Consider the following 13,945-nt stretch of genomic DNA (forward strand, 5'->3'; position numbering starts at 1 on the left):
CGGTTGATGCGCAACTACTTTGGATCACCACATGTTTTCCTGGAGAATTACTTTCGACACCGTTTTAGAATGTCGAAAGACTTGTTCATCCACATTTGCAATTCCATGAAGCAACACAATCCTGCCTTTGAGCAGAGAAGGAACTGTGTTGGGTTGCTTGGCCATATATAGCACTAAACAGAAGGTCACTGCCACTTTGCGCATGATGGCATATGGTGTTTCGGCAGATTACATTGATGACAACTTGGTGATGGCAGAGAGCACTGCTATCTTCTACGTCAAGCAATTTGCAATGATTATGGTAGAAGTGTTTGGTCCACAATACTTGAGAGCACCCAATGCTCAGGACACTCAGAGGCTTTTGGAGATGAACAAAACTCGAGGATTTCCAGGTATGCTCGGGTTTGTGAATTGCATGCATTGGAAATGGAAGAACTGCCCAAAAGCATGACATGGACAATTCAAGGGTCATGGGAAGGATTTCACTATCATTCTTGAGGCAGTTACTGATCATGAAACATGGATTTGGCATGCATATTTTTGATGCCTGGACCTTGCAACGACATCAGCGTGCTCGACCGGTCACCTCTGTTGCCAAGTTAGCAAATGGAGAAGCACCACAGTGACCTTCGAAGCAAATGGCCGCACATACAACTATGGGTACTATATTGCAGATGGGATCTACCCAAGGTGGAGTACATTTGTTGAGCGGGTTGCAAAACCCGAAGGTAAGAAAGAACTCGTCTTTCACAATGCACAAGTGGCCGCTAGAAAAGATGTTGAGAGGGCTTTCGGATTTTTGCAATCTCAATTTGCTATTGTGCAAGGACCATCTAGATTCTGGATCAAAAGATCCTTTGATACATCATGACTGCTTGCGTGATTATGCATAATATGATCATTGAGAACGAGCATAGAAAATATTTAGATTACAACTTCTATCACTTGATGGGTATTCCTATTAACCCCATGCGAAAAGAACAGCGCATCAGACGTTTCATGAAGGTGTACAGCGAGATTAGAGACACCGATGTGCATGATCATCTCCAGAAAGATTTGGTGGAAGAGCATTGGAAATGGCATGGCGAAAGAGCCGCATAGATTCATTATTTGTTTGTGAAAAACTATATTGTATTGTGCAAAACTATGTTGTATTTGTGTTGCATTAGATCTCGTGGATTTGAACAACTATGTAATATTTTGATATTGTGGATATGTATAATTCTTTTATGTTGTTTTTAGATGTTTTTTGCAATATATGCGGCTGTACAGTGGCTGAACAGCAGCCGTATGGCCGTCGGCCGGTTTTGCATCTTTGTTTTGGACCATCTGTTGGAGTTGCTCCTTTTTTTACATCTCCGTTTTAAACCATCTGTTGGAGTTGGAGCCTTTTTCGGAGATGTAAAAAGCATTTTTTTGGTGCTCCAAATTTGGACCATCACCGGTTTCGACCGTTCAAATATACATCATCTATTGAAGATGCTCTGAGTGCTGCCTTTTCTTCTCCTTCCAAAAAAACACCCAACTGGAAGAAGACACAGACAACAAATCATATCCTAAATATGATGATTATCATAGAAAATACTCCTGCTCCCTCTATAAACTAATATAAGACATTTTATATGGCTACAGTAATTAGTACCACATCAGGTATACAACAAGATACAAAACCAGCAAAGATTAATGAATACGAAAAATCCCACTGGCAGTAGATTAAAAATTACTCCCTCTGTCCTATAATATAAAAGTGTCATTGTAGAAAACGCTCTTATATTATGGTATGGAACGGAGGTAGCACATATGTTGTTGTTGTTTTTTAAGGGGGCGACTATTTGTAAGTCGCGCGAAGAAACGTTTCTGAGCGTTGGGTGACACCGTGGCCGTGGCGTTGTTTCCATCTCGATCTTATACTAATTTAACAGACTAAGTAATTTCTGCACATTTCGTAGTCACCAAGAGATACTTTGGCCGAGTGGTTAAGGCGTGTGCCTGCTAAGTACATGGGCTCTGCCCGCGAGAGTTCGAATCTCTCAGGTGTCGATTTCTTTTCTTTTTTATTTTTTTGCTTGGTTCACCTCTTTTTTCTTTTCTGCTACACAGATGGGCCACAAGCTCGTGTGATAAAAGGAAATGATAAACTATTATTTTCAATGCACATCAACATATGTAACCTTCAGCAGGAAAAAACATCACTGTTCTTTTTTGAATTTTAGAATATTTAGATTCTTTCAATGAGCATGGACAAAATGTTTTAGATTTTCAGCAAGAAAAGGCCTCACCATTTATTTTTGAATTTTATAATTGTTTGTGCAGGCGCATTTGTGCTCGGGATTAGAGCAACACTTTCCGTCCTATTAAAAAAATATGTGCCACATGTGGTAAGCAACTAAAACCTAACGAAAAGTTACTGTTTTTATCTCAGAAATAAGTTACTATGTGTTTCCAACCCATGATCAACTTTCCACCAAAAAGTTAATGAATTTCATAATCATTTGCTATAATTCCTTTACAAGCTCGTGTGAGAAAAGGAAATGATAAATTATTACTATTTTCAATGCACATCGACATATGTAACCTTCAGCAAGAAAAACATCACTGTTCTTTTTTGAATTTTAGGATATTTAGATTCTTTTTCAATGAGCATGGACAAAATGTTTTAGATTTTCAGCGAGAAAAAACCTCACCATTTATTTTTGAATTTCATAATTGTTTGTGCATGCGCATTTGTGCTCGGGATTAGAGCAACACTTTCCGTCCTATTAAAAAAAACATGTGCCACATGTGGTAAGCAACTAAAACCTGATGAAAAGTTACTGTTTTTATCTCAGAAATAAGTTACTATGTGTTTCCAACCCATGATCAACTTTCCACCAAAAAGTTAATGAATTTCATAACCATGCACATGGACATATGTAACCTTCAGCAAGAAAAAACATCACTGTTCTTTTTTGAATTTTAGAATATTTAGATTTTTTTTCAATGAGCATGGACAAAATGTTTTAGATTTCCAGTGAGAAAAAACCTCACCATTTATTTTTGAATATCATAATTGTTTGTGCAGGCACATTTGTGCTCGGGATTAGAGCAACACTTTCCGTCCTATTAAAAAAACATGTGCCACATGTGGTAAGCAACTAAAACCTGACGAAAAGTTACTGTTTTTATCTCAAAAATAAGTTACTATGTGTTTCCAACCCATGATCAACTTTCCACCAAAAAGTTAATGAATTTCATAATCATTTGCTATAATTCCTTTACAAAAGAAACTCGCTATAATGTCCCCCGGCCTAAAAGAATCATTTTTGTAAAATTTAGGTTGCTTCCAGACATGCCACGTCGTGCCCGTAAAAGAATCGTCATGAGGAAATGCACCATAAATGAATTATTTAAAAACCTAGGGGGTTCGATGATACACAACAAACCAAAAGGTCATAAGGATTCTAATCCTTCAAAATTTGGAAATAAACAAGCTCTGTTTGAACCATAGAAAGAATCTATAGTGCATATGAGCTCGTTATCCACAGCGTCGTGTACCTCGTTATCCCTAGGTCATTCCTTTGCGTTTTGACTGAATCTCTCTCCGATTCTTCTGTTCGTATGTGACGGGATCTAGAATATCCTTGATTGAGGAGGTTGACGAGAGCACTACACGCATGGATCTGGTGGCCTGCGGCACATGAGGTGTAGTCCTTGATTTCTGTCTGATCTGTGGCTCAGAAAAGTCGATGCAACATGGATTCAATGCAAGGTGGGTCTGTTCTTCCCCCAACGCGGCCGTCATTTTGGAACTTCAGAAGCAAGGGAGGAGTGGACGAACATACGACCGACAGTGATCCTTAAAAGGGATGAAATACGAGTTACTATACCCATGCAATACGCTCGGGAAAGGGAATCTCGGGGTGAACCAACGAGGGGGATATCGAGCACATGTGCGCTCGAGCTCAGAATATGACTTTCGTCCGTCTATAGTATTGCATTGACTGCCTACATTACACTATTGATTTCATATGATTGAAAAAAGATCCGCTCGAGGTGTTTTGGTGGAAGACCGAGGCAAGGAGCTTGGGCCTTGTCAACTGCACTATAAAACCCAACTTTAAAAATCCATCATGCGGGCATATGTCAGTGCACTCTCATCCCATGTTTTTGTGAGTACTCTGTTACGACGGCGGTGACCACTGGAGGTGAATGTGGCCTGCATGAAAAGGATTGGCGCCAAGGACAACAAGAGTAAGAGCTAGAAAGACGACAACCACAAAGGCAGTGGCGACAAGGGCAAAAACTACAAAAGCGACGGGGTGGCAGATCCGCAGATGCTACTCCAACGACTTTTAAAAAAAACTCACTAAGAACTTTATTTAAACATCCCAACCAGGGATCTCGTCCGACATAGCCTGCAAGATACAGTCTGGTGGTTCATGCAACCACACCTTACAAAGATTATTCGCCACGCACCCCCTAGCTAACAAATGAGCTGCATTGTTAGGAGAACGTCTAACCCAGGTTATTCTCCACCTTTCCCTTGATGCCATCAATTGCTTCACCTCTTCGATGACCGGCCCCAACGGTGATAAGTCCTTCTCCTTACTCTGCAGTTTGAATACAATCTCACGACAGTCCATCTCAACATGCAGGTTTTGTACGTTTAGCTCCTCCGTGAGTTGTGCTGCTCTTCTGCAGGCGTAAAGCTCCACCCTTGCCGGTACTTTGCACTGAGGGAAAACATGAAAGGCACCGCGTAGGAATGCACCCTCCTGGTTTCGAAGAACAATACCTCCTCGTCCCAGCTCGCCTACCTTAGATATTGCCCCATCCACATTTGCTTTCACCCACCCATCTTCTGGCGGGCACCATTTCTCTCTAGGGGCTGGGTTGTCTAGCTTGCTCTTCCTCCCGTGGATAGACTACCACTCTCCCATCAAGGCGAACACTCTTCTCGCGATCACTTCAGCACCTTCAACTCTTTGCCCATCTCTTGCATTATTACGTGCCAGCCAAAGCGCATAAACTCCCTGGACCATGACCGCCCTTTCATCATCGAATGCTTCCGCAAACCACGTCAAGATCCATCTCACTAATGCATTCTGGGGGCCGACTGACTCCGGTGGGATCGCCACCGGCACCCCCAACTATGAATGCATAATCTTCCAGAACATCCTGGAGTGAAACAGCCCCAAAATCTGTGATAATTCGTTTCCTCCCTTCCACACGCCACACAGAAGACTCCCTCTTTTATATTCCTCTGTTTGAGTTCAGTGCCTACCGCCATTCCGTTCTGAATCAGGCGCCACATGTGTGTTTTCACCTTGTCCGGTGCTATAGTATCCCACAAGCTTAGCCAAGACTTATGATCTGCCACCGAAGACGAGGATTCCGGCCGGCCTGCTTTGAGACTTTTTTGAGCCATCCGCGGGTGATATGCCGACCGCACCATAAACACACCATTCTTGGTGTAGTTCCATGCCAAATAGTCCTACATGGTCGGACCTCCCACCGGAATATGCATAATCTCCTCGGCATCATCCGGAGAGAACATGGAGCACACCTTGCTTTGGTCCCATGCATTCCTTTGTGCGTTGAGAAGGTCACATACTCTCGTTATTCCATGTATATATCTTTGGCCCAGTGGCCTTAGACTTCCCATCCTGGGTATCCAGTTGTCATGATGCACTTTAATTCTTGTCCCTTCACCTATTCTCCAAACGAGCCCATCCAGCAAGAGGTCTCTGCCGTGTAATATACTTCTGAAGGTAAAGGAGCCACCGCCTGGGAAGGTTGCATTAAGGATTGACCCCTCCACAAAATATCGAGCCTTCAAAACTTGTGCACACAAAGACTCCGGTACCTGAAGAATTCTCCAGGCTTGCTTAGCAAGCATGGCTTGGTTGAAGGCTTCCGGATCATGAAAACCAAGGCCACCCTCATGTTTCCTCTTGCACATTTTCTCCCATGCGATCCAGTGCACCCTCTTTTGACCATTTGCTTCACCCCACCAGAAGTTCGAGGAGATAGATGACAAATTCCCGCACATCTTTTCTTTGTGATTTGAAAACAGCTCATGGTAAGAGTTGGTGTTGACTGGAGTCCTGACTTAACAAGCACCTCTCTGGCAGTCTTGGACAGCCCTTGTCCCTTCCATCCGGACACTTTTCCTCTAGCACTCTCTTCTACATATTTGAAAGTTTCGTCCTTTGATTTACCAACTACTGTGGGGAGCCCTAGATATCTTTCACTCAGAGCCTCCATAGAAATGCCGCTGACCTGCTGCACCTCCACTTTCATCTCATCAGAGCAGCCCTTCCCAAAGAATGTTGCAGATTTTTGAAGGTTAACTTTCTGTCCCGATGCCACTTCATAATCCTGCAATATGACACGGAGTGCCTCAAAATTGTCTCGGGATCCCTCCAGGAACACCACACTATCGTCTGCGAATAGAAGATGAGTAACCGTCGGCCCAGTTGTCCCAAACGACACTCCCTTTAATTCCTTCTCCCGCTGCGCATTCCTCAACATTGTAGAGAATCCTTTTACACGGAAAAGGAAAAGATATGGGGAGAGGGGATCTCCCTATCGAAGACCACACGAAGGCATGAACCTATTAGAGAGCCCCCCCCATTCAGCTTCACTGAAAAAGTAGCTGATTTGACACACCTCATGATCATCTCCGTCCAGTGAATGGAGAAGCCAAATTTCAGCAAAATTTGTTCAAGAAAATCCCATTCCACTCTGTCGTAAGCTTTCATCATGTCGAGTTTTACCGCGCACAAAGGTTTCCTCTCTGCTTACGCTTCCTAATCGCATGCACACACTCATATGCCACCAACACATTGTCAGTTATTAACCTCCCAGGTACAAACGCGCTCTGTTCTTCGGAGATCATAAAAGGTAATACCACCTTCAGCTGGTTAGCCAGTGCTTTCACGACGATCTTCTACAGGACATTGCAGAGACTAAAATCCCACACTCTTCGCCGCATAGGTAAACTAAAAGAACATGCAGTGCCCCCCATGTTTGGTTTTGGTAATTGATGACAATCTCTATGGACTAATGGTTGTCTTGAGTTATATTTGAAGGATTTGTCCATAGGCTTTTCTTGAAGTCCATGTGTTGGTTTCAAGGAGTTTATGAGTTGACCAAGGTGCTATTAAGGAATTATCCAAAGATTGGTCATGTGAGTGTTGAGCTTATTGCAAGCATGTCTTGAAGAAGAAGATTGTGTTATCATTCATGTTTACCTTCAAGAAATCATCCAAATGAAGAGAGTTGGAAAGATTCAAAGTTGATCAAGACTAAGTCAAGAGTGAATCAAGTTGATCAACTCACAAAGCGTAGAAGATGTACCGAGAGGGATCAAGTGATCCCATGGTATGGTAAGCATTGTCCATTGCACTTTGTGTACTAACCCATGGTCTATGTGAGAGTTCTATGTGGGGTTAGGTACGTGTCCATGGACTTGCGTCAAGATGAAGATATCATACAACCCATAGAAAGGATGACATCAAGTGGTGATCGTCATCAAGATTGCCGTGTGCAAGTTCAAGTGGAGCATCACGAAGAGATCAAGTGCTTGAATCTTGCCATCCATTATGGTGTCAATGGACTTGTGAAGATGTGTCGTAGAGTGGCTCACCCATAGTGGACTATGGGGGAGCAATCATCCAGTCTTCATCGAGCCAACGCAATCAAGAAAGGTGGTCCAACTTGAGGGAGTCAAGATCGTCATCATCTATCTCAAGCGGACCATGTGCAAGGCAAAGGTTTGCCCTTGATAGGTTTTCTATTTTACCGGTCTCCTGGTGGTAGTTGGGAGACCAGGTTATAGGATCATTTGTCGTACTATCAAGGGGGCTCTCAAGTTGGTAGCTTGATCGTATTGTTAGTAGAGATCTCAAACCATTGCATCCTTGCATCATGTTTCTTGGTTCTTGTTTGGTTCTCTTTGTGAGTCTTTGAGCTTATGGTCATCACAAGATTGAGTTCATCGAAAACAAAGTCTGCATGCGTCTTCTAGCATGTTTTCGGTGTTGGAGGTTTTACCGGTCTTATCCGAGGAAGGGTTCTCACCATTTTCTTATGGGCCTTTTCTATTTTGCTTCTTATTGATATTTCTTTCAAGGTTGTGTTAGCCCTTGTCGCTAGCTTTCCAACAAACTTGGTTTCATCGAATTCGGAGTCCGTTTGCAAAAGTTGTGGCAGTTTTGGTGTTCTGAAAAGGCTGCAGCGGTTCTACTGGCCTTTTGCCTCCTCGCTGTTGTTTTTCAAAGGGGTACTACCACCCTAGCGGTAGTACCGCTCTGTGCGGGCTGTGAGCATAACGGTTGGATTTTCCCCCACCTATAAAAGGGGGTCTTCTTCCCCATTGAACCTTGTCTCTTGAGCTCGTGTTCTTCCCCATTGTTGACCTTCTTCGAGCTTGCTAACTCTCAATCCCTCCCATGATTCTTGATAGTTCTTGAGGGAAAAGAGAGAGGAGATCTAGATCCATGTTTCCACCAATCACTTTCTCCTCTAAGTGAGGGGAACCCCTTGGATCTAGATCTTGGAGTTCTTGGTGTTCTCCTTCTTGTTCTTCCTCTCATTTTCCTCCCTAGCATTAGTTGCTTCGGTGGGATTTGGGAGAGAAGGGCTTGGGCACTCCGTGGGCCCTTGTCATTGCATTTGGTGCATCGGTTTGAGTTCTCCACGGTGATACATGGAAGTTTCAAGTTGAGAAGCTTATTACTCTTGGGGGCTTGGTACCCTTGAGCTTGTTCCTCTTGGGTGCTTGGGCGCCCTAGACGGTTGGTGGTGTTCGGAGCTCAATCATTGTGGTGTAAAGCTCCGGGGTCTCCAATTAGGTTGTGCAGATCTCCCTGAGCAATTTGACGGGTTCCGGTGACCGCCCCCAAGGGTTGCCAAAGTGTACGGGTTTGGTGACCGCCCCCAAGGGTTGCCATTTGTACGGGTTCGGTGACCGCCCTCAAGGGTCCCTTAGTGGAATCACGGCATCTTGCATTGTGCGAGGGCGCGAGGAGATTACGGTGGCCCTAGTGGCTTCTTGGGGAGCATTGTGCCTCCACACCGCTTCAAACGGAGATTAGCATCCGCAAGGGTGTGAACTTCGGGATATATCGTCGTCTCCGCTTGTCTCGGTTATCTCTTACCCAAGCCCTTTACTTCTGCAGTTTACTTTGTGATAGCCATATTATTTCTTGTCATATATCTTGTTATCACTTAGTTATTTATCTTGCTTAGCATAAGTTGTTGGTGCACATAGGTGAGCCTAGTTGTCGTAGGTTTTGTGCTTGACAAATTAACCGCTAGATTTATTTCGCATTTGTTCAAGCCTAAACCGTAATTATTTTAAAGCACCTATTCACCCCCCTCGCGCCCTGCGCCCCTCTAGGCGACATCCATGATTTTTCAATTGGTATCAGAGCCTCGTCTCTCTCTATTAGGCTTTACCTCCTAGAGAGTAAAGATGCCGACTAGGGGATTAGGATTCTCTGACACTCTTAATGTCGATGGCACAAATTTTGTTGTTTGCGTAATTCGCATGCTTAATCTCTTTAGGGTCAGGCACCCAAATTTAGAGAGAATTGTAGATATGGGTTTTTCTTCTCCAAAGGATCCCCAAAGATTATCTTTAGTGGATGAGAAAAACTCTTATCTCAATGCTCAAACTTCTAGTGTGCTTTTCGATGCTTTGAGCAATGTAGTTATATTTCATCTCATGTCGTTCCGGGATGCTCATGAGTTGTGGACGAAGCTTCAAGATAAATATGGTCTGTCCAAGTTTTATGGGGATGATTGTTCTCCCTCCACCCCCGGTTGTATAGTCCTCTAAACTTCTTCTACTTCACCTACATGTGGTTTGCCACAAGGTAATGATATGGTGAGTAGTGTTTGTCATTGCAATGACGATAGTATGCTTATTGTGGATGATCCTTCATCACTATATTATTGCAATGCTCCTTCTTTGGGATTTAACACTTTGAGCACTCCAAATGTTTCACATGCTTGTGTTGATAGTCCTTGCATATCATGTAGAAATTGCTTGACTAAATCTCATGATGATATGCTTGTTGTGTCTTGTTGCCATGATAAAAATGCATCAATTTCCTTGAATTGTTGTGCTAACAATGTAGAGAAAACCCAACACTCCATGGAACAAGATGTGGTGTTTAATGGTGCCTCAAGGGATCCTACATCATCATCTATTGCTTTTTGCCTCATGGCTAAGGCTTCAAAGGTATCTCCTACCTTTAACCCCAATATGTCTCTTGATGATGATGTTGATGCTAATGATGGTGAGGATAATGATGAAGAGAATGATAATGTTGCCTCCTTAAAAATGAAGGGGAAATGATTTTTAAAGCTCTTCATAAAAATAAAATTGCTCGTTCCAACTTCATGGAAATAATGTTCATTGCCATTGAAGGCAAGAAATACATTGAGGAGTTGGAATCTCATCTAGAGGAGCGAGAGGTCACCATTGAGAAAATGGAAGCTCATGAGCGAGATTACGCAAATGAGATCGTAGAGCTATCTCAAGCTCTTGAACATGAACAAACCACCTACAAATCTCTTGAGGAGACTTTTGCTCTAGAATTATCTAGAGTGAGAGAATCTCATGATAGAGCTCTTGAGGTGGCCAATGATTTCAAAACAAAAAATGCTAAGCTTGAAGTTGCTCATGCTAGACTCCTTGAGGACTTTGAGCACCTCAAAAATGGCTCTAGGGTCATTAAGAGTGAGCTCATCAAACTCACCGAGTCTCATGCTCAACTTAAAGCTTCCTATTTGAAAGAGCTTGCCAAGTTGCCTTCTCATCTTGTTGTCAATGATAATGCGTGTGCTACTAACTCTATTTCTTGTGAAGCATCCATTTTGAAGAAGAATGTTGAGCTACAGGTTCAACTTGAGTTGCTATCTAGCAATTATGGGAAATTGGAAGAAAGCCATGAAAAGCTCTCAAGCTCTCATGATGATCTACTAGTATCCCATAATGTGCTAAAGATAGCTCATGAGGCCATGATTGCTAAGGTAACATCAAGTGAGCCTCATGTGGATACTAGCACTACTTTTAGTCAAAATGCTATATTGCCTTGTGCTAGTCCTTGTAATTCATCCATGCATAACATTGGTACATCTTGTGATGAATTGCTTTCCTTGCCGTGTTGCTCTAACGATGAAGCTTATACTTCCTCTAGTACTTGTGTTGAGACTAACCATGTAGAGGAAATCAAAGAGCTCAAGGCCCAAGTCACTTCTTTGAAGAAAGACTTGGAAAAGAGTCATGAAGGGAAATCCGTACTCAACAATATCTCGAGTGTGCAAAAATCCCCCAATGACAAAGGTGAACTTGGATTCAACTCCAATAAGAAGAATAAGTCCAAGAGAAACAAGAAGAAGGGCCAATAACAAGTCAAGAATTCGGCCAAGATTATTTGCTTCAAGTGCAAAGTAGAAGGGCATCATGTTAGATCTTGCCCATTGAAGAAGAAGTCCATTAGTGACAAGCAACAAGGGAAGCGGCCAAAAGTTCACTCTCATGCTCAACCTCAAGTTGAAGAAAGGCCTCTTCCCAAGAAAACTCAAACTAATGCTTCTCTTGTTGAGAAATCAAGTGAGAAGAAAGTGAAGAGTAGATGTTGCTACTTATGTCGTGAGAAAGGTCATGTTGTTTCTTCATGCACTAGTGGTAACTTATCCAACCCAATTATTATTGATGATATCTATTCTCTTGGGAAGGATAAGGTTGGCAATGTGTTTGCCAAGTTTGTTGGTACTCAAAGTGGTGTCAAGAAAAGAACCATTTGGGTAGCCAAGCCTATTGTGACTAACCTCTTAGGACCCAACTTGGTTGGGGACCACCAAGCTCAAACTTGATCAATAGGTGTTGTTTGGAGGGAATTGGAGACTTGGCTACATTATGAAGAATTAAGGGGACTTCATCATTCTTATTGTCGCAAGCCAAGTCAATTGGACTATGAAGTTTCTATCTTATATCCAATGTGCCTCCTTGCGGTAACTTGTACTTAAATTGTTTACATTGAAAGTTACTTGCCCCCTTTCATGTTTTGGTTTTGTTCCTTGCATGTGTTTGTATATGTTGTGCTTCCAACTTTCTTATCTTGAGCAATCAAGTATGTGTGTGTTGTTTTGCACATCATGTACATGTGTGTCGTGCGTTGAGCTTTATGCTTCTTGTTTGTATCCTAGTTGGCTCGTGTGAGAGATTAATGGAACATCCCATTTTGGGGGAGTGATGTGCTTTGGGCAGCTCACAATCCTATAAATGTGTGTACATGAGGAATACCATCTAGTATTGATATTACAAGTTTATCTAGTCGCTAGGTGGTATATCTCTCATGAGAAATTCAAATTCTAAAAGTTCATTGATTATCTCTCGTTGGATACTCTTACTCTTATTTCCTCTTGTTAAGTTTTCTTTGGTATCAGATTATGGGGGAGTAATATGCTATGGGCATATTACAAGCCTAGAAAATGTGTACATTTGAGATATTGTCTCTTAGAGTTGATATTTTAATTATATTGTTCCTAGGTGACATGTTAGCTCTACAAGTTGCAACTTGCTTGTGTTTGTTGTGAAGATGATGTTGGATATCCTTATTATCTACCACCAGGAATTATTTCCAAATACTTCTTGTCTTTTGACAATTGGTATTCACTTATGTGTGGTAGAATCTATTGATCATCTTTACATTGGTTTTTGTTTTTATTTTCCTTTTCTCTTGCGAAGGTTTGTGTCAACTCCCGTTGTCTTCCATACCACTTGTGAATCTTGTTAATTTCTTGTTATTGTCTAGTGTTTTCTAGATATAGTGAAAGTGGTGATCCCACCTTATGCATTTTGTATTCAAATTCAATTCTCTATAATGCACAACTCGTGGGGGAGCTATCCTATTTTCTTTAGAACACTCTTCTCGTGATCCTTATCAACTGTGTGTTGGCGGAAGGCAAGCCATTTTTTTGGTACTTTGTGCCATCATGAAACTTTGTTGAGAGCTTGTTTTGTTTGAAACCATCCTCTCTTTGGAAGTTTGACATCTTTAATTGAGCATGTATCAATGGATATCTCATTCCTTGATGTATCTTTAATGATATCTTCCAAGTGATGATTCCTCCATTTGGTATCCTTTTTCACTTGGCATTTCTTTTTCATTTGGTTTCGGTTCTTGAAAGTTTTGAGCATGCATGTTTACTTCATGTATTTTATTTGGCATGCTTTCTTTCTTTGACCCAATATATAGGGGAAACTCCACCAAGTTTCAAATTGGATGAGATGTGCATGAAATTCATTTTCATATCTTTGTGCACATATTTGTGTGGAGTTTGTCCTATGTATTGGTGTTTCTAACTATTTGGTCCCAATGAGTTTGGGTACCGTTTAGTTTGTATTGTTATTCTAGGAACATTTGGAGATGCATTGGATGCTCGGCTCACTCACAAAGAAGGTGTTGTCACCATGTGCTTATTGGAGTCAAGCTAGGATGATCAACGACCAACCATCTACCTTCATTTGGTATCTACTATATCCTTTCAATGGTATCTCGGTAACAAGTATCATCATCTACTTCATGCACACATTTCTTGCATCAACCTTGTGTAGGTTGTATCATGGCATGTAATTCATTCTTTCTTGTGATACTTGTTTCCTTTCTCAAAGCATCTCAACGATGATCTCATGTTGCTAGTTGTAATTCATTCTTTCTTGTGATACTTGTTTCCTTTCTCAAAGCATCTCAACGGATGTAATTTTTTACTACCGCTCCGGACCAGAAAACTCGTCCCAAGTCCTGCGGAGGTAGGCACGGAAGTATTTTTTTTGTACCGCTTACAAACAGTAGTACCGCTACCATTTGCAGTAGTACCGTGAGGTTGAGCGGTAGTACCGTGAGGACGAGCAGTAGTACCGCTCCGGCGGTTCTACTGGTCTTTT

General features: G+C 42.1%; 1 protein-coding gene and 1 non-coding gene across 2 annotated transcripts in view; both read left to right on the forward strand.

Moving 5' to 3' along the window:
- The first annotated feature begins 205 nt into the window (after positions 1-205).
- LOC119293063 (calcineurin B-like protein 1) overlaps positions 206-13,945 on the forward strand; it is a 25,961-nt gene continuing 12,221 nt past the window's right edge. The window contains exon 1 of the mRNA XM_037571655.1: positions 206-392. Coding sequence (XP_037427552.1) covers positions 206-392 — 187 coding nt within the window. The remainder of the gene's footprint in view (positions 393-13,945) is intronic.
- On the forward strand, positions 1,959-2,040 carry TRNAS-GCU. Its single transcript has one exon. It is a non-coding gene; the product is annotated as a tRNA-Ser (tRNA).

The sequence above is a fragment of the Triticum dicoccoides genome, chromosome 4B (genome assembly GCF_002162155.2).
Source record: "Triticum dicoccoides isolate Atlit2015 ecotype Zavitan chromosome 4B, WEW_v2.0, whole genome shotgun sequence".
In the NCBI taxonomy this organism is placed as follows: domain Eukaryota; kingdom Viridiplantae; phylum Streptophyta; class Magnoliopsida; order Poales; family Poaceae; genus Triticum; species Triticum dicoccoides.